General features: G+C 42.1%; 2 protein-coding genes and 1 pseudogene across 8 annotated transcripts in view; 2 read left to right on the plus strand and 1 right to left on the minus strand.

Annotated features, from left to right (window-relative positions):
* Nucleotides 1-1,218: 1,218 nt before the first annotated feature.
* LOC309967445 (non-histone chromosomal protein HMG-14-like) lies at nucleotides 1,219-2,222 on the plus strand (annotated as a pseudogene). Its single transcript has one exon. The product of its transcript is annotated as a non-histone chromosomal protein HMG-14-like (transcript).
* Nucleotides 2,223-2,782: 560 nt separating this feature from the next.
* FANCD2OS (FANCD2 opposite strand) lies at nucleotides 2,783-3,354 on the plus strand (the record flags this gene model as incomplete). The annotated part of the gene is given in 4 exon segments (XM_082848617.1): nucleotides 2,783-2,944; nucleotides 2,947-3,245; nucleotides 3,247-3,279; nucleotides 3,283-3,354. Coding segments are annotated over 4 exon segments (531 nt in total). The 5' UTR covers nucleotides 2,783-2,817.
* Nucleotides 3,355-4,764: 1,410 nt separating this feature from the next.
* The window catches only part of FANCD2 (FA complementation group D2), a gene marked incomplete at both ends in the record, with an annotated part of 54,259 nt that continues 31,281 nt past the window's right edge, over nucleotides 4,765-27,742 (minus strand). For 3 of the 6 annotated variants that reach the window (XM_082848868.1, XM_082848867.1, XM_082848865.1), the window contains 21 exons: nucleotides 4,765-4,830; nucleotides 6,295-6,390; nucleotides 7,768-7,914; nucleotides 8,884-8,958; nucleotides 9,937-10,011; nucleotides 10,980-11,018; nucleotides 11,730-11,801; nucleotides 12,503-12,596; nucleotides 13,435-13,557; nucleotides 14,203-14,296; nucleotides 15,438-15,568; nucleotides 16,679-16,789; nucleotides 20,155-20,273; nucleotides 20,412-20,540; nucleotides 21,292-21,408; nucleotides 22,674-22,817; nucleotides 24,008-24,120; nucleotides 24,389-24,499; nucleotides 25,832-25,940; nucleotides 26,980-27,095; nucleotides 27,395-27,495. In XM_082848868.1, the coding sequence (XP_082704994.1) occupies nucleotides 4,765-4,830; nucleotides 6,295-6,390; nucleotides 7,768-7,914; nucleotides 8,884-8,958; nucleotides 9,937-10,011; nucleotides 10,980-11,018; nucleotides 11,730-11,801; nucleotides 12,503-12,596; nucleotides 13,435-13,557; nucleotides 14,203-14,296; nucleotides 15,438-15,568; nucleotides 16,679-16,789; nucleotides 20,155-20,273; nucleotides 20,412-20,540; nucleotides 21,292-21,408; nucleotides 22,674-22,817; nucleotides 24,008-24,120; nucleotides 24,389-24,499; nucleotides 25,832-25,940; nucleotides 26,980-27,095; nucleotides 27,395-27,495 (2,182 nt within the window). The remainder of the gene's footprint in view (nucleotides 4,831-6,294; nucleotides 6,391-7,767; nucleotides 7,915-8,883; nucleotides 8,959-9,936; nucleotides 10,012-10,979; nucleotides 11,019-11,729; nucleotides 11,802-12,502; nucleotides 12,597-13,434; nucleotides 13,558-14,202; nucleotides 14,297-15,437; nucleotides 15,569-16,678; nucleotides 16,790-20,154; nucleotides 20,274-20,411; nucleotides 20,541-21,291; nucleotides 21,409-22,673; nucleotides 22,818-24,007; nucleotides 24,121-24,388; nucleotides 24,500-25,831; nucleotides 25,941-26,979; nucleotides 27,096-27,394; nucleotides 27,496-27,742) is intronic. The other 3 variants (XM_082848870.1, XM_082848866.1, XM_082848869.1) reach the window with 2 other exon arrangements.

Below are 27,742 nucleotides of genomic sequence, written 5' to 3' on the forward strand. Positions count from 1 at the left end.
AAACACAAGTGGGCTTCGCTGGTGGCGCACCTGCACCTTGCCTTGGTGGTGTACCAGAGCAGCCCTGATCCTGGATGTATGCTCCTAGGGTCATAATATCAAGCACCAGAAGCCTTCCACAGCCTGTTTGGAATAGATAACTATCCCCTGGGTGTCAATTTCTCATCCGAAGGCAGCCCAGATATTTGAGCAGTGTGCACAAGGGCCTGCATAGAGCAGGAGAAACATACCAGTTGGAGGAAATCAACAAATCTCCTTTCTACTAACCACTGTCAGGGGCAGGTCTTCTGGTTTGAAAGGTCACTAACAATTCCCTTTAAAAAACGAAACTTACCGTGTCACAAACTATGGTGGAGGTGTCAAACTTTTAACAGTATTTCCTGGGCAATTACTGGATGGGATGGGATCAGATCTGCTGCTACCTTTGAGGGAGACTAGAGAAGGGGCAGAGAAATACACTTGACTGGAAAGAAAAGGGATATGCCATGCCCCTTAACATAATAGGTAGGTGCTCAAAAAATGTTAGTAGTTGACAATTTTAAAGTAGAAAAATGGAAAGTCCGAATTCTACTTGGATTAATTTTGCGTTAGCAACATCCTCCCAGCCCTTTCCTTTATCTCCAAAGGGCGGGGCGGGAATCAAGTTCTTAACCAGTGGGTCTTTCATAGATAAGAAAAAAACAAAAACAAAACACACATAGAAGAACCAGAAAAATCTTTTATAAACTTTAAAAGACTGGCCTTTGGAATTTTTTTCCCTCCCAGCCTGGTAGAATTCCTCTGAGGTGGTATATAAGTAGCTCAGGGCCCTGAGAGAGCTGCTCCCTTGTGTCAGAAAAGAGGTTTTTAGGGCCAAGAGCAGACTGTCTCCATAATTAAGAATAGTAAAAGCTGAAGTTCCTTAAAGGAACAGCATAAGAAGTTCTCAAACTACAAGGTACATCAGACTCCCCTGGAGGGTTTGTTTAAATGCAGAATGCAGGGTCCTTCCCCCCAGAGTTTCTGATTCTATAGGTCTCAGGTGGGGCCCAAGAATCTGCATTTCTGCCACATTCCCAGATGACTGTCATGGTTCTAGTCCCTGAATCATACTTTGAGACCGCCCCCGCCGCGGGTCCCAGCAGCTCGGGCGGCAAGAGGAGCGGCAGCGGCCAGGCAGCCCAGCCCAGCTTCGCGAAGGCTCTCGGCACGCCGCGGCACGCCCGCCCCGCCGCCACGATGCCCAAGAGGAAGGTCAGCTCGGCCGAGGGGGCGGCGAAGGAGGAGCCCAAGAGGAGATCGGTGAGGTTGTCAGCTAATCCGGCTCCTGCAAAAGTGGAAACGAAGCCAAAAAAGGCGGCAGGAAAGGACAAATCTTCCGACAAAAAAAGTGCAAACAAAAGGGAAAAGGGGAGCAAAGGGAAAACAGACTGAAGTGGCCAACTAAGAGACTAAAGAGTTACCTGCAGAAAATGGAGAAACTAAAAATGAGGAGAGCCCAGCTTCTGATGAAGCAGGAGAGAATGAAGCCAAGTCTGATTAATATCACACACCTGGTCCTATCAGTGGTCCCTGTTTCCCTTCTTGTACAATCCAGAGGAATATTTTTATCAACTATTTTGTAAATGCAAGTTTTTTAGTAGCTCTAGAAACATTTTTAAAAAGGAAGGAATCCCACCTCATCCCATTTTTTAAGTGTAAATGCTTTTTTTTAAGAGGTGAAATCATTTGCTGGCTGTTTATTTTTTGGTACAACCAGAAAATAGTGGGATATTGAATATGGGAGGCTTTGATTCTCTTGGGTGTAGCTTTTATATCCTATAATACAAAGCATACTAAATGGCAGTTTGGAGTCAGTTGTGCATTTAATGTCTTAAACACTTTAAATTACTTCTCTTCCCACGTTGTTTTTGGTAGAATTGTTTCCTAAAGCAAACCACTCACCCCTTGATCTTGGCTCTCCTGGGCAGAATTTTGTGCACTCTGTAACATCTTTGGTTGTGGTAGTCCAGTTCTTCTAGTAACTGTTAATGTGCTGTGAACGACTGACAATTTGAGTATGTAGTGTATGTGATTATTAAATTGTGAATTAGTGGGACTTACGATGTAACAGCATATCAATATTTGAAGATATTGGTACTTGATATCCTGTGAAGGAAAATTTGCCCCCAAATTTTAAGCTGGAAAGTCACTGGAATAACTGTTCAGAAAAGAATCACAACTACATGATTTTTTAGGTTTTTGGTACGTATGTTGAGAAGTTGACAAGTTGACAAGTTGACAAGTTGAAATGTCTGTGTACTGATCCTCAAAACAACCAATAAAATCTCAATTATGAAAGAAAAAAAAAGAATCATACTTTGAGAACCAACGGTATAAATACATGGGATTTAGAGTCACAAATATTTGGCAAGACACACCTTTCTGAGCATCCATCCACAAATCATGAAATGCCAGCAGCTTCTGCCACCTGAGAGGCATAGATTCTGACTTCAGCAGTTATCAACACAGCACAGATCCTAATGCTGAACAGGGACACTCCATTTTGGACACATCTATTTCCTCATCTGTAAAATGGGTACAAACCTACCTTCAGAGGCTTGTGATAAGGTTTAATAAAGTACACATAGCAGTTGCCAGATTCAATACTTGTCACTACCCTCTACTGCCCTTTATAGAATTACTAATATCCTAACATCTATTGGAATCTTTTCATGAGAACTACAGAGTAAGTTAAAGTCAATAATGAGACAGAGATGTGAATTTAAACAGCCATGCCCTTGCCAAAAGCATGCTAGGAAAATTCCATGTTCTGATTCCTCTCCTCTAGGACTGTCAATGGCAGGATACCAGCTCTGGTCACCATGGACCCCACCGGATGCGGGCTTCCAATGGCTGCAGCATACAACACCTACACCTTCTTCCAAGCACCCCTTTAGGGCTTCCCCCTGTTTCCCCCACACCCCTCTAATCTTGAAGTGCAGCTGTGCTTTCAAGAGGTCTCTCTAGTTCTAGACAGTCCATTCCTGGAGCCTGGGGTGAGTCCCAAGTTGCCCTGCCACACGTCAGAGCTCCGAACCATGAACAACAAGAAAGGGCTGGTCAGGAAGCTTCAGCCTGTCTGTCTCAATGGAGTGGATTCTGTCTTTGGCAGGGTCATCACGGCTCAGCCGCCAAAGTGGACTGGGACCTTCAGAGTTTCAGACAAGTCAGCCGTTTGCAAAATCATCAGCCGGGAGCACCAGGGGCCCACTGGACTTAAGGAAGCCTCAGATTCAGATGACAGTGACCATGTGCAAATAGATGCTGTGCTCCATCCTCTTGCTGTATGCGACATACAATAAGTGCACCTTTGCCTTGCAACACTCCAAGTAAAGTGTCCCCATCTGATCCCCATTCCTCACACCACGCCTTTTGCTATGTGCCTGAAGCTTACATAGACCTTTCTGTGTAAAGGAAACTGTGTTTGCCCCAGCCATCTTGCTTTTCAGGCAAACAGTGACAATTCAGGAGCCCCCCTCCTCTCTTCCTGTCCAAAAATAGGCCAGTGACAGAGCAAGGGAGAACATTTCTATTGTAAAGCTGAACAACCATTTAGAGTCAAACTAGCATTGACATGTACATGTAATAAAGAACCATTAAACAAACCATATAAACCAATGAGCCTACCGTGAAGTCTTTTCAACACTGAAGACCACAATGAGTTGGGGAAACAAAGAGTGTCAAGGAAGGAGATTATGGATTTTTATGTACATGAGGATGAAGGGGTCAAAAATCTGTATGTGGGTCAACAATTAATTTAAAAAAACAAAAACAAATAACCTCCCCCACCATAAAACGAACAAAAAAACCTAACCAGCCACACCCTAATACTACCAGAGAGTACAAAAGTGGGTACAAATATAACAAATATTAATTAATATTTACAGCCTGGCAAAAAAGAACTTGGTAGCAGCACTGAAACTGGGCTTTCTGGCAGAAGACATGAGAGTTCTCCATTTTAGCTGAAATGTACTCCTAATGTTCTATTTTTAATAAACTATAAGTAATTTTGTAGCATTGTTCTAACTAGATTATAGGTATAACTCAGAATAATGTGGAAATAAAATAAAAATTATATATGCAAAGTTAACATGAATTTGATGCTGCCTTTTTCTCCTTTATCATATCTACATGACCACCAAAAATTTAAAAAGCAGCCAAACATTCGACTTTCTTTGGGCATTAAAAGAAATTCGTCACTCCTCCAAAAAAGATCACAAAATATCTTCGCATCTCAAATAATAGGGTCCTTGTAATAGGGAACAAATGATTGTAATTGGTAGAACTGATGTGTTGTACCAGTCTCCATTATTTCTCTGCACAAACACCAATTCAGTTCCATTTATGAAGGAAATTCGAAAATAGGAATGAGGTAGCTGAGGCAGAACTTAAAACAGAATTTATTTGTAAGACTGGTACAAGCCTAAATTCTAGAATAAATCCAGAGTTTCAAAACTAGCTCCTGAAGCTCAGAGTCACAGCACTGCCCTGAATTCAGGAGGCTAGCACAGCACTGCCATGTTTGCCTAAATTGGTAAGTAACACTACATTCGAATTCTGAGCCACGGTCTTTGATGTTAGTAGACAACCTGTGAAATCCACAATTAAGTTGATTCAATAAAGCCCCTTCTTTAAGGACAAAATAGGATGCTTCCTGTTAGAAAGGCAGACAGCAGATTTGAAACCCTGAACACAAAATGGTAAGTAGCTGGCAGAGATGGGGAGGGAGTATCATTCTGTGGTCTAATCAGAGTCATCATCACTCTCTTGCTCCTTTTCTCCATCACTTGCTTCATCTTCTTCACCGTCCTAAGAGGCAAAGGATGATTAAGTATTTTAGGTCATCCGGGCGACGCCATGACTTGCAACACTGCTCCCACAGCATATATGACTGTATTGTATCGTTGTTAAAAACAATGATAGGTTTTAAACCATTCTTTTGAGAATGAATCAGAGGCTCCCCCATTCTTGTATCATGGCCTCTAAGCCAAGACGATGGAGGGAGCCATTCTGATACTGACTTATGCCATTCTGCAACCCAACCAAATATGCATGATTTGTAAATAAGCCACGGCCCTCCAGCTCCACTGCATGTGTGTGACATAGGAACAAAATGGGCATTCAATATAGAATAAAATGTTTGTTAAATTCAAAATCCAATAGGAATCCAGAGTAAAATTCTCTCTGGTTTGTAAAATCTCATCTGGGAGGCTTGCTTATGACAAAGCACCAAACTAATAGGATACTGTCTGCCTCAAAACTATTTTATGGGGACTTCCCTGGTGGCGCAGTGGTTAAGAATCCACCTGCCAATGCAGGGGAGACGGGTTCGAGCCCTAGTCAGGGAAGATCCCACATGCCGCGGAGCAACTAAGCCCCGTGCCACAACTACTGAAGCCCGTGCTCTGCAACAAACAGAAGCCACCGCAATGAGAAGCCCGTGCACCACAACGAAGAGTAGGCCCCGCTCGCCGCAACTAGCGAAAGCCCGCATGCAGCAACAAAGACCCAACGCAGCCAAAAATAAATAAATAAATAAATTTATAGGGAAAAAAAGAAAGCCATAAAACTTTTTTATCAGAACAAGGTGGAGATATTCTATACAAGTAAAACAGAGGACCATGTAATAAAAGAATTTTTCATACTAAGTAGTCCTTACGCATCAGCCTCAAATTGCATTACAAACTGTATCCACAGCAGGGGTTCTTAAATCTCAGCTTCTCTGTATCTATAACCCACCTGAATTGTAACAAACGTTAATAAATATATACATTTTTCTTTAGCTCTCTTTAAAGTCTCAAAAGCATTGGTAGTAGCCCAAAAGAGCATAAGGACTCCTACTCTTACTTTAGTCCTCAGTGGTAGCAGCTTTTGATTCTGTGCTTTAGCTTTCACATTTCTATTTTAGATATTCAAACAACATGTTTAAATGGTTTAACTCATTCTTCTCAACACTTAGAGAACACTTTGACCTCTTCTTATCTCCCCTCTAAAATGGTTTCAGATATGAATTCAGGAGGCTATAATGGAAGGGAACTTTCAACTCTATTACATATGCTACAAACAACTCCAGATACTCAAGTTGTGATTAAAATATTGAGTGATTATAATATCGTGTGGGTTTTTTTCTGGCCCCCACAGAATTCACATCAGCACAGAAGCTTTTCTGGAGGGAATGGAGATGGGCATAGAAGTATCTGATTATAAAATCAAGCAGGGAAAATTCTGCACTCTCTACCATCAATGCCACTCTGGTGCCTTTTACAGACATACCTCTGTTCCTTTGCTCTTAGAGACCTGGGATGACGTATCATCCTCACTCTCATCTGCTGTGCTCTCCTGGGAATTCTGGGATATAATCTCTTCACCCTGAATGTGAATGGGCCAGGACAAACAGTGGGTTATAATGATCACATATGGGGTCTCAAGGGGAGAAAGGCTTAGTTTATAGACAAAGCAAAGAAAGATATTCAGTCATTCAAATATGGTCAAACACGGACACCAACCTGTGATCCAGCATCTAGAGAAGTGATAATCAACCCAAGATTTCTAAGATGCTTGTGGCTCTGATACAATATGTAGTTTTAAAGGTTCATCTTTGTATTCTAATATCATACTAGTTTTACAAGGCCAGACTGTATTGGTGACTCTTTCAGGTAATGCTGAATATGGTTCTAAAGTTTCCCAAATACCTTAAGGTATGTGAGCATGAACACCAACACACCAATCACAAATGGCCATGTAGAGGCTAAAGGATGGTACACTAAAATGGTTTAAGAACATCAAATCTGGATCAGGACTGTTTGGACTCAAACCCTTGCTCCACTCACTTATGGCTGAATGATAAGTTTACTTAACTTTGCTGAGCTTCAATTTTCTCATGGAAGCAAGAGATTGAAGTGAAGAAAGGAAGCTAATTCTCTGGGGAGCTATTCTTTTCATACATAAGATTTTTTCTTTTCTTTTCTTTTTTTTTTTTGCGGTACGCGGGCCTCTCACTGTTGTGGCCTCTCCCGCTGCGGAGCACAGGCTCTGGACGCGCAGGCTCAGCGGCCATGGCTCCACGGCATGTGGGATCCGCCTGGACCGGGGCACGAACCCGTGTCCCCTGCATCGGCAGGCAGACTCTCAACCACTGTGCCACCAGGGAAGCCCAGATTTTTTTTTTTTGTCGTATATAAGATTTTAAGACTCAGATGTTGTAAGCATGAATGAGGAGGGCTTGCACTGTATTTGAAAAATGCTATAACTCCAAAGTAGTAGTATAAGCAAAACAAGATTTCAGCCAGTCAGTCAGACAATTGAAAGAACTAAGAAATGCTCATTTGTTAAAATTAGCCAGAGAATAATTTCAGGAACAAGACAGACTGGTTTTAGGGGAAAAAAACCAAAATAACTAAACAAAGTTTTATATACAAAGATATTCTAAATCTACCCACATCAGGGCTTAAAGGTATCCCTCTAGCTATGGAAGGAGGTTTTCCTGATCTGCTCCTGTATGTCTGAGGCCTTGTTGATATCAATGGTATGTTTTAGTGCCTTCGCTGCCTGGGATGAGGAGTGCAACCTGCAACCAGGGCCCAAAGGCAATGTACCCTAATGTTAAGAGCTAAACAGTCACAGATTTGAGAAAAGCAGTTTTGAGTATTGAGAGAGTGGGGCTTAGGTGACCTTCCTTAGATACTTTCCAATGCTCTCACAAAGAAAGGAAGTAGGAGATTACTACTGGCGGGCTCCCAGGCTTACCTGCAAGTCCCGGTTTTTGAGATTGCCCAGCCAAAAAGCCTCTCGGCAATTGTTGAGGATGAGCATGGCTTTCACTCTGCAAACTAACAGCTCCAGGGTCTTTTTGAGCAAAGGCACATGCTTGGTGAGTTTCGTGTCCTGGTGAATCTGAATGGAAACAAATGCATCCAACTCATCTGGGTTTATCATCATGCTTTCACATTTCCTATACAGAAACTTTTGAATTCCTGACACCTTGAACACTGAACAAGACCATATGCCCTGCCAGTACAGGCCAGAGACATGTTCCATCAAAGAGCAGTAGTCCGGCAGAGTATTCCGAAGAGAATGGCAGCTGTCCTTCAAGCTAAAAGAGCCTAGAAGACATACCACCAACACTTCACGGTTCCTCTTCATAACCTCTTATTGATCAATTATCAGTGAATTTACGTAAAATATTCTTGAATGTATATTCTACTGATATTAAACAACAGAGAGTATCCCTGTTTAGCTGAGGGAGTCCTTATAAAATTCCACTGTTCAGCACCTTAAAAAGTTAGAACCAGGGTAGGAAATGAACAACAGGAACTGGGCTTGCCGGTGACTGCAGCACTCCATGGCTCTGTGTTCCTTCACACAAAAAATGACTGGCTCAACTCCAGGCTTCAAGTGGAAAAGTCCTTTAATGCTAAAATGTTCTCACAAGAGACAGATGTGTTCCTTGACAAGTAAGTAGTACAGCTGAAAAGCTCTAAAAACAGCTGCTTTTAGAACTACCTCTTGTCTCCAGCAGAGTCATCACTTACATAATATTCCTCCTGCCCAGAGTACTTTGTAGCAGTTACACATTCACCAACATTCTCTCACCAAAGAAGCGCTCCTGGAGGAAACAGGGCTATGGAGTTTGAGTCAAATTTCAGATGCAGAAATTCCCCTCTAGATGATTACCCAATCTCTGCCAGCAACTGAGGATTTGACCACTCTGAATAAACTGCCTTTGGACAGACATAGTCCCAGAAATAAAGGCTCAAGAGGGGTAAAAAAGGAAGAAGGCACTGGAGCCCACAGATCTCCAAAATCACAACCACAGATTAAACCAACAGGTGGGTTGGTGGTGTGACCTGCTTTCCATCTTACCTTGGAATGCCCACACAGGTGATGAAGCAGCCTTGTATTCAACTGGAAGGTTTCCAGTAAACTCAGAACATCTTCCTATAACCAACAACATTCGTAAGTGCCATATGAAACGTTCTCATTTCATTTTATATGCAAGATATTCTTGCAACCAAGGGTTCCAAAGAGGATCAAGCCTGCGGGTTCCAGCTGTATATGGATAATCATCTCTTCTTTTTTTAAAATTGAGGTATAGTTGATTTACAATATGTTTCAGGTGTACAACATAGTGATTCACAATTTTTCAAGATTATGCTAGACAATTATCTTAATTTGGCCCTCAAATAGGAGGAGGAGTGATCACTGGCTATCCTCCCCTTTATCTTTCTGAGTTATGAGGGACCAACCAAATATTGTGAGAGTGTTTTGCAAAGTTCAACTTGCTAAGTATGTGTAAGAAGTAATCATCTCTGTTTCTGTTCTTTTTATTTTTAAATTAAAATTTTTGGCTGCACTGTGGGGCACGCGGGACCTTAGTTCCCCGACCAGGGATGGAACCCGCACCCCTTACAGTGGAAGCGTGAAGTCTTCACCACTGGACTGCCAGGGGAGCCGCTGTTTCTATTCTTATTTCACTACTCTAGTCTTGGATCCCACTTGGGTAAAAAACTCTCAAGACTCCGTTATAACAAGAGTTTAAGACACAAATGAGGTTTTTTTCGTTCGTCTGTTTTGTTTTTAAATTCCCAAGACCAGAATTAGAGAAGCACACAGGAATAAGCAAATGACACACTAATATGTGAGGTCCTGGGACTGCAGTAGCACAATAAAATCAAGCTAAAAAGAACAACCATCCTCAAGTCTGTAGGAGAAGTAGGAAGGCGGACGTACTATGGAACATTCAGTCCTACATGGGCATCTCTGGGGATAGGTGAAGTGGCCAGAAGTACCTAAGCAGATCTGTGGCCCAGAACCTGGGCAAGGGGACCACCCCCATGCCAGCCCAGGAATCGCCGTGGACATATCTTCTGAACAACTGTACAGGGCATATTTTTGCTCTCTGTTCTCAGTTCTTACCCGATGTTTTCTAAAACTGAAGTCTAGGAGAGGCATACACTGCTTCAGAAATGCTTCCACAAAGAGACGCCCGTACTGAAGAAGAGAAGAGACACACTGGTGATGACCTCTAGCTGAGGTCTTTTACCTGAAAGGCCCCTGCCTCAGGCAGCATAACATTTCCCAGACCAGGGGGTTTATTTTCTTATTTTTATATATAAAAAATAAATTGGAAAGGGTCCAAAAGGTTAATTTGGAGAATGTAGCTTAATGCAAAAGCTAAATGGGCCTGCTAACTAAGCCCCAGAATTAGGCAGACTTACCTACCCCAGACACAGTCAATGCACAGGGGTGTTGCTCAGCTTGAGAATGAGGGCACAGAGGAACAGAGGGGAACCCCAGCTCCCTGAGGACACCTTACTCTCAAGAGGAAAGAACTGCGTAGAGCTGAGAAAGCACATGACCACTTGCCCAATTTACCAATCAGGTAAATGACTCCCCCTTCTCACCCATCTCCCATAATGGCACCAGGGTGGAGTGAGTGAAGAGGAAGAGAGAAGCCAGGAGATAATGAGAATGGGGCACCATCCACAAGAAGGAACTGTCAAGAGTGGGCTTGGAAGCATTCTCCCTATAGTGTTCTTTAGCTCTTAAGTTATCAAAGATTTGATGGGTTTACCATCAAATCTATGGCTAATCTGGGATATCCCCCGGCAGAGGAGTTCAGCAGATACCAGAACACCAGCTCCCACATTGATAAGGCCATACATGGGCTTTAAAAAGAGCAATCACCCACTCCTCCTTCCTTTCTATTGCCTGGGAAGGAATGGCAGGGAGTGACTACTGCTCCTGAAGCCACTAATCCTATTTCTAAGACTAAGTTTTCAAACTCATAGTAAAATTGGTTTCTCTTGTCATCCAACTAGTATGGGAAAACATATCCATGGTCTTTTCTAGACTACCTGATAGCACAGATTCTGGAGACTGGCTTTTGGGCAAGGTATTAAGCAATTCCACTCAGTTAACTCACAGGAAGGATAAACACTAAAGAGGGCCGGTCTCACCTTCAAACATACATGCAGAACAGGACGGCTGTCAAACACCTGTAGAGATGAAGGACAAGAAACCAAAGCTGAAGCCTGCTCCTCTGAGCACCCCAGCCTCCTCCCCACCATGCAAAGCACAGCTCTGAGTGTTGCAGAGACGTCTAAAATGAAGAAGGCAGGCCAATATGTCAACAAGTCAATTACAAAGCAGAACGAAGGAATCTCTGTAACTGAAGTTCAAGAAAAGGAAGAGGGGAGCTGAGAGGAACAAGGAATTGATTCCAACTGGGAATGTTAAGAAGATGGCATTGCAGAGGCCCCAAACCTTGATCTGAAGCCTGAAGAAAGAGTAGATGAGGCAGAAAGGAGAGAGAGCAACATTCTAAGCTGGAGGAACAGTCTGAGCAAAATCATGGAGTGGGGGGGAGCACAGAGTATGTGTGAGGGATAAAGAAGGCACTCAGGTGGGAAGACGGACACAGTGGGGAATGTGCTCAGACCCACGGCGGGGTGGTGGTGGCGATGACACGGGGAAGGACCCATTAAATAGTAAGTGCTGTGGCACAGATGGGAAGGAGGAAGGCAGAGAAGGAAAAGACACTGCTCAGGAAGAGGGGAAGGGGTTATCCAGGGTGGGTGGGGCATAGGGAGGAAGATGGGGGAAGCAGATCCCCAAGGGAGGCTGGGGAGAGTCCAGTTTGGAAGCCAGGCCCCTTGGTGGTTCCTGCAATTAGCCAGTGAGATGAGATAAGGAGCTTCCATGCTCACCTTTATCAGGTTGATGAGGATACTGAAGTCTCGAACAGCCATGTTCCAGTAGAGGAGCTTCTCTTCATGAATCTAGAGGCAGCCAAATATACACACACCTCTGAATCACAGCCAAATACTTCTCTTACTGTACTCCTACTAATATATGGTTCTTGAACTACACAGTTATACAGAGCTTTAAGCCAATTATCCTCCTACAGAAATGTGGCAACCAGTGCACCCACAAGATGGTTCTGAGGCCTGCATGTATGTGGTAACATTAGGGTATCTTATAGAGACTTTCTAATAAGAGGACCTCTCTTCAATAATTTCCAAGTAGGAAAAAGCCTCTGCAACATACCTCTGGGCCATCAGCTCCCTGTGGCTTCTCTGATTCCCTAGGCAAGCCCTATCTCCCAGCAGGCTAGCTCGGTTCTGGTTAGCAGGCTACCAAGGCCCAGGCTACCACAGCATCTCAAACAGGCTTGCTCACCTCATGCCAGATCACAAGTTGCAGCCCGGTATATGAGGCTGCAACCAAAGATATTTTTTTCCAGACTAGGTCTATGGAGTCCCAAGTCCCCTGGGAAGTAGCCAGGGAAAACAGAGCCCAATCCTCACTTCCAACCAGAGGGAAAGGAAATTAAACCAGAAGCTCTTTGAAAAAAAAATCCTGGATCTTAGTAACTCGAAGGAAATAGCTTAGGAGAAAATTCTGGACCCAAGGAGTAGAAGAATCAGCAGCTTCCAAGTAATCCAGAGTCTACTTCTTGGGGTGGGAATATCTGACTTACCTGCTCCGAGTCTGCTGCTGTTCCAGCCTGAAGACCTTTCACTGTCTTCTCTAGTTCAGCCATCATCACATGGAAGAAAATGACAAACGTGTGCCTAGAAGAGAAAAGGATGATGCCCACACAATGATGCACTGCTCAGAAACAAAGTCCTGGGAAGAAGCCAGGGAACCAAAAGTTATTTCCCTCCCCACCTCTCTGAATGTTCTTTCACTAGGGTCCACCCTAAGAGGACGTGAGAGTGGGAAGGATTTAGAAATGAGCCGAGAAGATGACCTGTAAAATCAGAGGATTAAGTTCATGAAGGGTGAGTGTAGTGGTAAAGAGCAGGAAAGTAGTGGTGAGAAGATCTGAGTTTAAGTTCCTAGTTCCATATTCACTTTATTGCCTGTATCAATTGAGCTAGCCCCCTAACACTCATTTTTCTCATCAGTGAAACAGGGGTAATGATACCTACCTCACAGATTCATCAAAAGGATCAAGTGAGATAAACGATGTAAGAGTGTGTTATAAACTGTGAAGACCATACGAGTGTCAGATAACCACTGATATTATGAGACACAAAACCCATTAAGTGAGACATATATGATTAGATACAACAATCACTGTATCCTTCTAAAGATGGCTAAAATACTGGAAAAGTAATTTCACATTTAAAGGATGAAAGCACTGATAGAAGTCTGGTGATTAAATATCCAGTGCCGCTGAAGACTGTAACTACTGAAAATTCATTCCTCAGTAAGGTCCTTTCACATGGGCTGGCTAAGAGCTGCTTGGAGAGAATGCACAGTAGACACTGTGTGTGTTGAATGAATGATTGTACCTATCCTCTGTATCAGAACTAGATGAAGAGTAAGGTAGTTATTTGGAAACTACATACATTAGACAGTGTGATTCTAACTTAGGGAGAGAACAAGAGGAGAGTACTCCCTTACCTGGTCAGTGTAGGGAATGTGGAGGAAGATGCCTCTTTAGGAGAGCTGATCAGCTCCGGGACACCAACACCAGCGATCTCCTCTATGGCCTTCAGAACACTGTCTGTGTGCTCCAGGTAGATGCTGCATTGACAGCCATAGGAGTATGAATGCATGTTACAGAATTCCTAAATCAAGATTTCTTTCTTGAGACATTACCAGGTACTAAGCTTTAAAACAACTATTAGCATTTATTTTACTTTATTTTTTTTTATTTTTTGGCTGCACCACGTGGCTTGTGGGATCTTAGTTCCCCAACCAGGGACTGAACCTGGGGCCATAGCAGTGAAAGCGCCAAGTCTTAACCACTGGACCGCCAGGGAACTCCCAATACTTATTTTTAATAAGGATTCCAAATACTTGTCAGGAGGTAAAGGAAATGATGTCTCAGTTGGAAATACAGTTAGACACCTTGAAAGTGATGGCTGTGTCTTGGATATGGTAGGCAATAATAAATATCTGACTCACTGGTTAACAAGGCAGGATACAACAGCAGACTCCCCCACTTCCTCTATGATTTGATTTAATAAAGAACTAGCTGACAGTATAAAACAGAACAAGAAGATCTGACAATCCACATATTCCAAATTATGTTAATTTCAAACCTACTTCACTGCTTCCAAGTTACCCCTAACCAAGGTAATTTCTCAGTTTTTGACCAGACAAGGGATCTGAACAGTGGCAAAATGGAAGGCTATTTGGCTTGTGGACAGAAACTGAGCCTCTCACCTAAGCAAAGCCTGGAGCTGGTCATTAGGAATGCCGCTCTTCTCTTTCTCCCCACTTGGCCACACCCGGAAAAGGAACTGTCTGGCCAGGGAAGCTGTTGGAGAAACAAGGCAAAGATATCTCATTCATGGAAAATGAACTTCACTCTTGTTTTGCAGGCTTTTGGGGATGATTACTGACCAAAGGGATTATTCCTTTATATTTACTATGACGTTCCTGGGCTAACAGACAATTTGAAAAAAAGCTGTCATGAATTCCTGCTCTACTGGTTCTTCTACCAGAAATAAACCCATTTCTCTAAGACTCAACATGTCGCACCCTCTTACCCTGTCTTGACACAAACGTGAACCACACAGACACACAGAGAAAAGGAATGCTGCTGGGCAGTGGGAAGTCCATCTCAGCTCCTCCTTGGCAGGCCAACAAGCAGTGGCTGCTTCCTAGATTCATACCAAACCCTCCCCTTTTAAACAACAGGGAATAATAAAGGTTTGTTTTGCATGTTCTCCTTGCTTTCTGTCTGTGCTGCCAATTAAGTTGTATCAGTGAGATGCATTCCAAGAGCTATGTCAAAAGATAGTTAAAGAAAAAGATCAGGGGGACTTCCCTGGTGGTCCAGCAATTAAGAATCCGTCTTGCAATGCAGAGGACGCCAGTTCGATCCCTGGTCGGGGAACTAAGATCCCACATGCCACGTGGCAACTAAGCCCGCACACCACAACTAGAGAAAAGCCCTCGCGCCACAACTAGATAGAAGCCCGTGCGCTGCAACGAAAGATCCTGCGTGCCACAACTAAGACCCGACGCAGCCAAAAATAAATAAATAAAAATTTTTAAAAAATAAAAGAAGGAAAGAAAGAAAGAAAAAGATCAGGGATGGGGCCAAACCTTTCTTTACACTTAATTCTTATTTCTCCTCTCTCTCCCATTTTATTAACTTCACGGTTTATGTCTTTCAGTCAAATGTCTCAGATACTTAAGGGGAAAAAAAAAAAAAAAAGAAGGACACAAACAAAAGCCAAACAAAATCTAGCCAACTGAACTAACCACACTCAGTCCAGTCAATGTCAGCAGACATCAGACATAGCTCCTTCTGGAAAAATGTCCTTCTTGGTATAGCAAGAGAGCACATCCAGAGTTATGGACAGATTTGCTTATATAAATTTACAAGGTCCTAGGAAGCCCTAAGTTTACAAGTCTATTCATGAAAGAAAAAAGAGGATATGGCCCATCACCAATTTTTCCTTTGTTCTGAGTAGGAGCTGTAGATTTCTCCAAAATGACCATCAAAAGTCTGATGAGATAAAGAGCACACTGGAAACTGGGAATGCTGAGATGGAAATTCTGCAAGTAATGGAAGCTCTGGCTGTAAGGAGACAAGAAAAAAAATAAAAAACAACACCACAAGTATTACAGATGTGTCTAAATCCATGAGTTATCCAAGTCCGCTTAAATGCTTGATAGTCTAATCAGAATCCTCCTCATTTGCAGGGGCTTTAGTAGAACCTTCTTTCAAGACCTTACAGAGACTATAACTTTGTATAAAGAAAGTTAGGGCATGGAGGCCAGAGCTCAGCGGATGGAATGATGGCCTTGAAGAGGTCATATATGCCAAGATACCCAAATGCTAGCATAGGCCATGCTGACTATATTATTCTCAGTGTAGAATAAATTACTTGCTCTTTAAGGCATTATGCAACACACTGAGAATAATGTTTAAGTTCTGGGTTCATAGGGACAAAGTGAAAGGAAATGATAAGGCAGAGAAAGCAGAGCTTCTAATAAATGTACAATAAATGGCTAGCTTTCAATGCTCTGAAGTAATGGCAGATGTGAGTCACAATTAATCCAAAACTGTAGGTGAAATAAAACTAGAGTCAACTCCTGATTGATTGGTGGAAAGGAATTCAAACAAATTTAAAAGTACTGTATTGAAAATGAAATAAGGCTCTATAGGCAGGAATGACAAGCATTGACTGTGGACCCAGTGATGGCCTAGGCTATCAGGGGAGGTAAGGGAAAGACCAAGGTGCTCTGGTTGAAGCTGGGGTAGAGGCTGGAAGCTGTGCCCCTTAGAGCTCCTTCTTACCTCCTGTGCCCTTGGCCTAGGATCCTTTTCTTCCAAGATGAGGGAAATGGACAGGTAATCAGTGGTAACTAACTGCTACCTAATTACCCAACCCTACTAGGAGACAGAGTAGGTCCCTGGATAATCAAGAGCTGACTACAGATGGCCAGTGCTTTCATCAACATTACCTGAAAAGGCGAACTTTACAGGATGAAGGGTGCATAAAGATTTAGTTTGATTAATTCAACAGTTTCTAATGCTTCAGGATATATCTGAATACACACATGAGAAAGCTCACAAAAATGAGGAAAAGTCACTGAAAATACCAAGTTATCTCCAAGAAATCTTGCCAATCTTATTCTTAGGAGTTTCTTGGGACAACACTCAGGGATATGTGGTCTGACCCACCTAAGCAGCTCCTCCAAAGCTTGGTCAGGCTCTCCTGGCTTCAGTCGGTTAGCAAGGACCTCAAGGGCTGAGTATAGTAAATTAATATTTTCAGGTTGAAAAAATCCGTTCCTAAGGGAAAGTCAAGGAAAGGTAGTTTAGCTCAGTTTCAGGAAGATTACGTGGACAGCAGTTGAGGATCCTGGCCTCCAGTCTGTACCATCGATAAAACAGAAGAAAAAGGAGAACTGAAGTACTGAAAGTACTCAAGTGCTAAATTCAGTCACTGCTGTATCAGACTAGAAGCTGAAGCGTATCTGAAAACGTCTTTCCTTAAGGACCTAACAGTCCTCCTAGGATTATTTTCAAGGCAAACAAAGCTCTCCTTCATTCTTTACATTTTAGAGATAACTATCAGTCTTCTCTAAAAAAACAGGAATAACTTTGTGAAATTGCTTAAATCCATGTCTAATCCATAGTAGATGTTCAGCAAAGAACTTATTCCTTCTTCTGTATTAAGTCAAGTCTTGACAATTCTATCTTCAGATTATCTTTCCTATTGTCCCTTCCTTTCCAAGCCAGGGCCATCACTCTAGGCCAGGCCCTTATCATCATCCCATGCACAGATCACGTCAACTTTTTTTTTTTTTTTTGGTGGTACGCGGGCCTCCCACCGCCGCGGCCCCTCCCGTCGCGGAGCACAGGCTCCGGACGCGCAGGCCCAGTGGCCACGGCTCACGGGCCCAGCTGCTCCGCGGCACACGGGATCCTCCCGGACCGGGGCACGAACCCGCGCCCCCTGCATCGGCAGGCGAACCCCCAACCACTGCGCCACCAGGGAAGCCCATGTCAACATCTTTTGACTGGTCTTTTTGATTGCCTTTCCAATCCCTTTGTCCTGCATGCTGCTGCCAAAAGGATTTTCGTAAAACACTGCTTTCACTATATCATGGCTGTGATCATAAAACTCCAAAATTGCTTCCCTGGACAACATTCAAATTCTTCTGCCTGACCTTCAAGGCCCAGCACAATCTGACCCCCTCGATCTTTCACTCCTCTAGAAACATTTCCACATCACCAGTGGTAGCCTCTTTTCCTTTCCACAAATGAATTCTGAGGGCCTCTTATGGGCTGCAGGTTTTTCAGGGGGGGAGGTGGGGGGTGGGGATGGCTTTATTAAAGTATAATTGACATACAATAAAATGCATGTATTTAAAATGCTGAATTTGATCAGCTGACTTATATATAAACCCATGAAACCACCATGGCACTGAAAATAATAAACATATCTATTACCCCCCAAAGTTTCCTCGTATTCCTTTGTAATCCATCCCTCCTTCCATCCTCCCGCCCAATGCGAGGCAACCACTGAACTGTTTTCTGTCACTAAAAAATTATATGCTTCTTCTAGAATTTTATATAAATAGAATCAAATACTACATACTCTTACGGTCTTGGTTTTTCTTCACGATAATTCTTTTTTCATCCATGTTGTTGCAATGTAGTATTCTACCACATCAACATACCACAATTTGTTTATCTGTTAACTATTCGATGGACATTTGAATTGTTTCCAATTTGGGGCTATTACAAATAAAGCTGTAATAAACATTCATTCACAAGCCTTTGTGTAGACACATGTTTTCATTTCTCTCGGATAAATACTAGGAATGAAATGGCTGGGTTGTATGGTAGGTGTATATCTAACTTTTTAAGGAACTGCCAAACAGTTTTCAAAAGTGGGTGCACCATTGTACAGCTGCACCAGCAGCATGTGAGAGCTCCAGTTACTCTACATCCTCGCCAACGCTTGGCGAGGTAAACCTTTTTAATTTAGCCATTCTGTGATTTTTACTTGCATTTCCTTAACAACTAATACTGCTGAATATCTTCGCATGTGTTTATTTGCCATCCATTTATCTCCTTGTTTCAGCATCTGTTCAAATCCTTTGTCAGGCACTGTTTTTAAGTACTGAGGATATGACAATGGCTGGTCTCTGCCTTCATGGAGCTCACAGTCCAGCAGGGAAGACAGATCAACAAGTAATTATAATAAAATGTGATCAGTTTTATCGTAAGAGTATTAGCAAAGAAGTGGGGATAAGAGAGGCAGAAAGGAGACTTACCTGGCCTAGGGGGTCAAGGAAGATGCCCCTGAGGAAGTACAGTTTAAATCCAGATCTCAGGGATGATTTAGAAAAGACTGGGGATCAAGGAGGGTGAGGATCCTGGTAGAAGGATGGGTATGTGTGGAGCCTTCCAGGTAAAAGCTATACAGGGTGCTGAAATTAATTCAGTACAGCTGGAGGGCAGAGTGCAAGACAGTGAGTAGAATAGCAGGAGTCAGATAATAAAAGGCCTTAGAAGCTGGGTAAAAGAGTTTGAACTCAAGAGAAATCTAACGGCAATCAGAAGCCAAAGTTGCGCTAGGATAAGATCGGGTTTGTGTTGGGAAGATCGCTTTAACTGCTGCGTGAAGAAGGGACCGAAAGAGGACAGCTGGAGGCAGACAGACCAACTGTGAAACTAATCCAGTCCTGGTGACAGACGACAGAAGTCTGGAAGCAGTGGAGGAGGAGAGAACAGGTGGTCATTTAGGTGTTATCTAGAAGACAAACTCAGCAGGATTCTGTGATCAGATGTGGGAGAGAGAAAGGGTAGACAGTAGAGGAAGGAACAAAGAATAACTCCTGGTTTCTGGCTCAACAACTGGTGGCGCCATCTATCTGGCCAGGGAAAGCCGAAGGAGATGTGGGAAGGAAGAAACACTTGTTTTGGATGTGATGAGTCTGAGGTGTCAATGACATATCTATAACGGGGTGCTGAGTAGGCAGTTGGAGATAAATGCCTGCAGCTCAGAAGTTAAATTTTAGCACGAATTTAAGCTTGGGTGAGACTGCCCAGGAAACCTGTATAATGAGAACAGAGAGGCCAGGACCCAGCCCTGAGGAACAAAACCATTTAAAGGACACACCTCCCTCGTTTCTACTTTTGTCCATGCCATGCTTTCCAGTTTCTTCCTTTACCTCCCAAAAAGCCATCTACCCTCCAAGGGCCCCGTGAAGTCCCATGATTTCATGAAGGCACCCCTAAACACCCCAGCTTACACAGCCTTCAGCTCTTTACCTCATAATCTGGAATTTATCTATAACTTGTTTAATAACAACTTCTTAACTGACAGTCTCTCTGGTGCTATTAGGGAAAGGTTGCCACAGCAAACTCACTAAGAATCAGACGGCCAGATTTGTTACAGGTTAGCCAAAAGCAAGTCATCTGATTTTCAGATGAGTTAATAATAGTGACTCCATAAGACACAGAGCATGCAAAACCAAATGAAATGATGCAGACAAAACCACTACAGAAAGAATAAGCATCATATTTACATAAAATTTTGGAGCCCTTTCCTTCTTTTCTATACCTCAGTGCCTTGGTGACTGTCAAGCAGAAGCAAGGACATACTTGATTATCTCTACCTACTGTACTTGCCACATACTCACCAAGCAAAAAGTCCATGTAAAATCTGCAGTAGCCTCTGATAGCAGGAAGACATTATGTCGTACTCCTGACCTTTAATTCCTGGTCCATCAACTACATCATGATTCTTAGCAGATAAGCACTACAAGGGAAAAATGCTTTTAAGACTGTTGCTTCAGCAATTGCCCTCATTCTCCTTCAATATTTCTCAGCCAAAAATGAAATCTCTTGTTCATTAAGCGATTTCTAAGTCTCTATAATGATAAGATAGGCTTCTGACCTGAAAATAGTTGTGAATGTTCTCCAGATGGTTACACATGGGGCTCAGCAGTTGAACAACACTATGAGCGATTTCTGAGGCAGATCTCTGGTGGAGATGTGAGAATCCAATATTCCGGTTTCCTTTGCTCTATAATAAATTCAGAGTTACGAGGGAAGGAACTGTTGGATAGCTTCTCTGAAACTAAGAGTTTATTATAGAGTTTAATCAAACCTTGTGCTACCGGGTAGAATGGACAGAAGAAATTAGGGATATATTTTGACAGAGGGAACTCACTCAATCTTCAAATAACCAAGAGATTGGCTTTTAGAGAGTACAGACAGTGTTTGAGAAGTATAGACCCAAAATTACTAATGAGATAAAACTCACACGAAAATAGAAATCATTTAGGCTGATAAGAATGTACAGCAAATACTAAGTATAAGAAGAAAGGATCAAGTAACTAGATATACTAATTTTAAATGTTTACACCTAAAACTTACACATTTTGTCGTTTGTGTCATCCCACTGCTTCCCCAGAGGCTACATGCATTGGTCCATTACATACACACTCGAGATTCTGGACTTCTCTAGACAGCTGACTACTATGCTGAGGCTTGGGCAAGGGCTTAGTTCGGGAGGGTGTTAAAACCAAAACCCAAGCAAAGAACAGGATTCAGGAATGCTCAGAGCATTTAGAAATACATTTTCTGTTTTGGGTGGCTTTTCTGTTTTCTCTGTTTCAGAGTTCCTTTCTAAAGCAAAATGAACGTGGGCTGGCAATGGGGCTACCACCATGCTACCCAAAAACAATACCAGAGAAAGTGACAACTTACTCACTACTAAGACCTCCTTGTTTCCAAATCCAGAGGCCAGGGCCTGTGCTCCTGCCTGTACTAACCTTGAGGAAGGGGACTCTCCTGGTCACAGAAGGTGTTAGCATGTTCTCCAGCTTCTGGGCAAGATCTTCCAGCAAGAAAAGCAGCTCAGGGGGCTGAAGCTGCACAACTTCTGTAGCCTATCACAAAGAGGAAGGAAAGAGTAATTCCCAGCATGTCCTAGCCATCTTTCTGGGGGACACATTTCATGTTTACTCTTTACAATGGGAGAAGAATCTGACCATTACCAAAAAAGGGGGAAATTCTGCCCCACCTCATATAAATGGCTGTAGTACTCTGTCAACAAATCAAAAAGTCATGCACTTCTTAAGTAAAACAAAATTTAAAATTATTAAATGGGAATGAGGCAGTATAGTTTTAGAAGACACACTTTTGCTCTAGAAATAAATGCCTCTGGTGTATCCTTCCACCTATGGACCCGTGATGCATTTCCTAAGTAACTTGGGATAAAAAAAATGACTAATTAAAGGGAATTTTGCTTTTCTCTGTTCATTAAGTAATTCTTTCATATTTTCTTCCACCTAATGTTTTGCTACTATTAATTCTGGGCAGGATCCTTATAACCATATTACACTACCATAAGTAGAATGGGTCAAGCAGTCTCACTTCAAACTTTTCACTCAACATACAGCTATGGAGAATCTCCAAGTACAGGCTGACGCAGAAAGACTGAAAAAAAAAAAAACACTCCATTTTGAAGGAGCTTACATTCTTGAAAAATCTATGGTAAAAATCCATGCATTTTCTCAAAAAAATTTTTTTAACCTGGAAAAACTCTACTCTCTGGTGAAATCCCATACCAAAAGGTACCTTCTCTGTGTAAATGTCTTCTACTTCCAACTTCATTATAAGTACCATTCTCTCCTCAGTTTCACTGGTACTTGGTTCAGACCATCAATATACAATGTACTGCTAGTTGTCTCCTTCCTTTATTAGATTATAAGCTAGCTGAAGGCAAGCATCATGCTTACGTAATACTGAATTGCCAATATCTAGATTTGCATCAAAAACAAAAAAGGCCTCAACAAACACTCATGGACACTGAACAAATGTCACAAAAAAGTGAAAAGAGCATTGTGTAACTATAAATCACAACAGTGTTGCTCCACAAAAGTAATCTAAATAGGTTATTATTAGTAACGTAAAGTAAGGATCACATCATTAGCATGATCTTTTGTAATACCTAATGCACTATAAAAAAAACTTAGACTTATAAACATCAAGATGATGAGGATGATTATTCATCCACACTTGCACATATAAAGGCTTTGGAAGCCAGAGTCCAACTTCTCCCAGGGTCATGGTTTTCTTTTGGAAAAAGGAATAGAGCTGAGGAACTTTCTGAAATAAGATTAAGTTCTGGGATCTCAGCTCTGTCACTTACTTCAGTGTGCATTTCAGTATCTAGGATGAACTTGGTCACGAGCCCACAATGCAGAATAGAGAAGACCTCAAGGTCCAGTTCTCGGAAAAAAGCGTGGTAATTCTGTAATGATACTGATGTCTTTTCTTCTTTCCCTCTGAACTCCTGGGAGGAAAGTACCAGAAACCAATAGAATAAGGCTTCTATATTAATCTAACTTTAAATGAAGATTTCAAAATGCAATTGTGCATTTATTTTATGTAAAAAGTTACAGTTCATCACATCCTTTTACCAACTTCCTTTTACCAAAGTCCCTAAATATTCCTGAAACAGATCACGTATTGTAATATTGGGATATAGGTCACACATCGATACTCAGCTGGTTTCCACTTAGGGATGAATATAGACAAATCAAGGCACTATGGTGTGGTACAGAAAACTATGAGCTTAGGGGCCAGGAAGATTTGGCTTCAAATCCTTGCTCAAGCACTTATTAACTGTGTAACTTTACACAGGTCACCTATCCTCTCTGGATCTTAGTTTCCTCGTCTATTAAATGTAAATATCAATACTAAGCTTGAGTTTTTAGGAAGATTAGAGGAGTTACACATAAATTCTCAATAAACAGTACCTAAAAAACAGAAATAATTGGGATCCATGTGGTTTAGGCAATTTCACAAACCTACCCTGTGGGTGGTACAATTACAGGAAAAGGACCTACTGTTTATTAAGTATCTGTATTAAGAAACTGTACTAATGGGCTTCCCTGGTGGCGCAGTGGTTGAGAGTCTGCCTGCCGATGCAGGGAAAACGGGTTCGTGCCCTGGTCCGGGAAGATCCCACATGCCGCAAAGCGGCTGCGCCCATGAGCCATGGCCGCTGAGCCTGAGCGTCCAGAGCCTGTGCTCCGCAACAGGAGAGGCCACAACAGTGAGAGGCCCGCGTACCGCAAAAAAAAAAAAAAGAAACTGTACTAAGCATTTCATGTTATCTAAATTCATTGAGAAAGAGATAATCTGGGATCCGAAGAGGAAAGAGGCTAAAAGAAGTATATCTTGTACTACATACAAAGAATTTGCTAATTGCTACAAGTGAGAATTCAAAGTACTCCTGGGATGCAAAAAAGGGAGTAATACAATCAAGAAAATAATTAGAAAAACAGTGTGTGGTAGTGATAAATGTTTGGAGTCTAACCCAAACTCTGCTACTGAGAGGGTCACTCCAAGGCCTAAGAGAGTTTGTTCGTCTCTCTTTTCCCTAATCCTTCTCTCTGTAAAATGCATAGGATAATGCTGGCCCTTTGTTAATCTCACCGGGCTGTCACACACCTTGATAGATACCAGTCATTCCAATACCTTTTCCAGCTGGCTCCTATCAGATGGTGCAGGGTCGCATTCTGAATTATCCTCCTTTGAAAGTGGGTCAGGGGAGGATGTTTTGTTGCCATCTGCTTTTCGCTTCCTTCCTCCTTGTATTTCAAGAAGAGAAAAGTGACTCAAATAATCAATAATCATGTTTACTAAATATCACTGCCTTCAAGAAACAACCTGCTGAAGACTACCTAGAGACAGGAGGTAATTTTATAACCCTAAATTATAGTTCATTGATAACCATGCCAAAGAAGGGTTCAATTATATAATCTCTCCAATTACTGATGCCTTGATGCGCATAACCTCTAAGTAAATTCAGCATGGCACATAGGGAGACACAGAATAAGAAGAAAAGAGCATACTCACCTAAATTTCCTTGTATTCTGATTTTTGCTGAAACAGCAGTACTGGTATGAGGTGTTACTTCTGAAGTTTCCAAGTCAAAGTTTGCAAGGGGAGGAACATAGTCTGGAGTGACTGAAACAAACAGCAGGAAGCTCAATGAATACCAACCATATACCACTATTAGACTTGAATTCTAATCACCCGATTAGCTAAAAACTAGTTTCCAGAACTGCCAAGCATGGCTGACTGCCTGTAAGATGCATTCAGGTCATCTGACGTTAATCATTTTGGCATAGTAAAATAGCCAAAGATAACTTACAGGAATATCATATTAATTGATTATGATCAATCAACATAAAACCATTATACCAATATAAAACATCCAAGCAGATAAGAACTAAAAATAAATTAACTTACATTTAAAATCTAAAGATATTAGCAATATCTGGTCACATAGCAGTTTGTTTTACACACAATTATTTAGATGAGAGCCTGAGGGAGGCTCCATGTTTTCCCCAGAGAATCAAGCTAGCACTTTATTTTTATTTATTTATTAATTATTTTTGGCTGCGCCGAGTCTTAGTTGCAGCAAGCAGACCTCCTAGTTGTGTCATGTGGGCTTCTTAGTTGCAGTATGCATGTAGGATCTAGTTCCCCGACCAGGGGTCAAATCTGGGCCCCCTGCATTGGGAGCAGGGAGTCTTACCCACTGGACCACCAGGGAAGTCCCAAAGCTAGCACTCTAAAATGACAAGTTTTCTTAATGGCCAGAAGGTATTAAGAGGCCTCTCAGCTGTATTCCTGGTTCATAATGATGTTCAAGAAGGCAAAGGGCACTGGAAGTTTGACATCCAAAGAAGCAATGTAATGTACAAAAAGCCCAACCAATGTTTTATATCTTGTATTAAACACCAAGGTTTCCTGGAGATAACAATGGGAGGAAAATGGATGTATTCTTTTTTTTTTTTAATTTTCTTTCTTTCTTTCTTTATTTTTGGCTGTGTCGGGTCTTTGTTGCTGCACGCGGGCTTTCTCTAGTTGCGGTGAGCGGGGGCTACTTTTCGTTGCGGTGCATGGGCTTCTCATTGTGGTGGCTTCTCTTGTTGCAGAGCATGGGCTCTAGGCATGGGCTTCAGTAGGTGTGGCATGCAGGCTCAGCAGTTGTGGCTCGAGGGCTCTAGAGCACAGGCTCAGTAGTTGTGGCACACGGGCTTAGCTGTTCCGCGGCATGTGGGATCTTCCCGGACCAGGGCTCGAACCCGTGTCCCCTGCGTTGGCAGGCGGATTCTTAACCACTGCACCACCAGGGAAGTCTGATGTACTCATTTTTTAAAATTTTTGTTGAGCAACCATTTTCTTGTCCCACGAGTCGGGGGCAGCTATCGTTGAGTCTGGCTTAAAAGCTAACTCTGCTATCTCCTCACCACTGCCCAGCAGGGCTGCAATAGAGGACCCTTCCCTCACCTGCTAAGTGCTTTTCCAGGAGTTGCTGCAGCTCTACAATGTGCTTTAACCGGGTGAGCACCTTCACTTTCATCTCGGGTAATGTTTGCCGACAGAAGGCATTTACAACCTGTGGAAGTAAAAATTATATTCTCACACTGTGAACTATTCAGATTTTAACCTTGTTTGCGTTATTCAGCGAGAGCTAAAAGAGTTGTTTGGTGACAGCATCTGTGAGTCTAGTGAGAAATGTCAGTGTTCTCAGCAAGGGGCTGTAAAGAAAAAGCTCTGGGCCAATAGAGGAGATCTAACTTCTAATCCTGGTTCTACTTATTTCTAGTTAAGTAATAAGGTGGAACAACACAATAGCTAGAAAGTATACACCTCGGTGAAACAGATCCTAGTCTGCTACTTACTAGTTGTGTGACCTTGGCCAAGTCTTTAACCTTTCTGAGCTTTTATTTCTTCAGCTATAAAACTGGAATGCAGTCATATGGATTAAGTGTGAATAAAGAAACTAGCCCAGCATTTGGCACATGTGTTTGATAAATTTTAATGACTTTGAACTCTCTGTACCTGCAATTCCATATGTGTAAAACGAGGATAATAATATCCATCCCGCCTACATCATAATATAGTTGTCAGGATAAGAAGAGATATTTCAAGTGAATAAACATTCTCAGAAATAATATGCATGAGAAAGGAAGTGTGATATAGATGTAAGATGTTACCATCATTTTCTGCATTTCATTTTCATTATATTTCATTATGATTGTGCATTTCATTAAGCACAAACATACTGTAAAGGAAAGTGAAAACTATCATTCACTTGATCTCACTAAATCGAAACATTAAGTGCATAGTGATGTAAGGAGGAACAGTATTTTCACAGTGGTGAAGGTGAAGTTATTCCAGGCAGAAGTAGATTACCATGAAAAGGCTTGGAGGTAGTAAAGCATGGGCAACAGTAAGTGAATTCTAAGTATTTTGATTTCGCTGCATCAGGAGGCGCATATGATTAGGGAAGGGTAGGATACAACCTCTGCAGAAACACACAGGGGTTAGTGGTTGGTGAAGAATTTTTAAGGAGCCTCGTGGAACCAAGGAAACTGTTTCCTTTCAAGAGAAACTACAGACAGTAAGTGAATTGTCCTAGTAACTCTGCTCACCTCTCGGAACCAGTTGAGAGTAAGAAATATAAGTGAACATATGAATGAACGCTCTTTAACAGACATGGACTCCAGTCTCTCTCCAGGCTCCAGGTCAGTGAGGAATATAGGACAGTCTGAAAGAGAAGGACAAACATTTCTAATCCCCTTTAGTTCAAGTCAACAGAACATGGATGCTGCCCCTAGAGCTAGCTCTCCTTCTACTTAGTTTCCCCTTTAACTAGTATTTGAAGGTCAAGCTTTGATTAGTCTCAAAAATACTTCCATATCATGCAGCAGTCAATAAATATAATCTAAAATTCTCTGTGAAGTTAAAAAATTCCTTCCCCCACACACATGTACCAGTCTGCCCCTTCCCTAAGTTTACCAAAGAAAGGTTACAAAGAAGAAAGGATCTGATAACTTCATCCTATACCTAATAAACCATCAATCTCCTCCAAGTTTCCATTATGTTGTCTGTCCACACAAAGTCTCAGTAACCTGAAGTAGGGAGCCAGGCACAACGGAGAAACCAATCTGGGAAGGAAAAATCCATTTTTAGACCACGGTTTATAGACACATTAGTCCATGTTTATAGGGAGCCCAACCTTATAATTAAGGAGGTTTGCCCAAAATAAATGTCTACTTTTAAGAACATATAACAAGGAATGTAATGGATGCTCACCAAATAAATAATGAACTGAATTGGAGGAAGACAGAGGTAAGTAGACTGAATGCCCATGTGTTAGGAGGAAGTGGAGATAAGACGGAAGGAGGGTGTTAA

This window comes from Leucopleurus acutus (assembly GCF_964270905.1).
Source record: "Leucopleurus acutus genome assembly, chromosome: 10".
NCBI classification, from domain to species: Eukaryota; Metazoa; Chordata; class Mammalia; order Artiodactyla; family Delphinidae; genus Leucopleurus; species Leucopleurus acutus.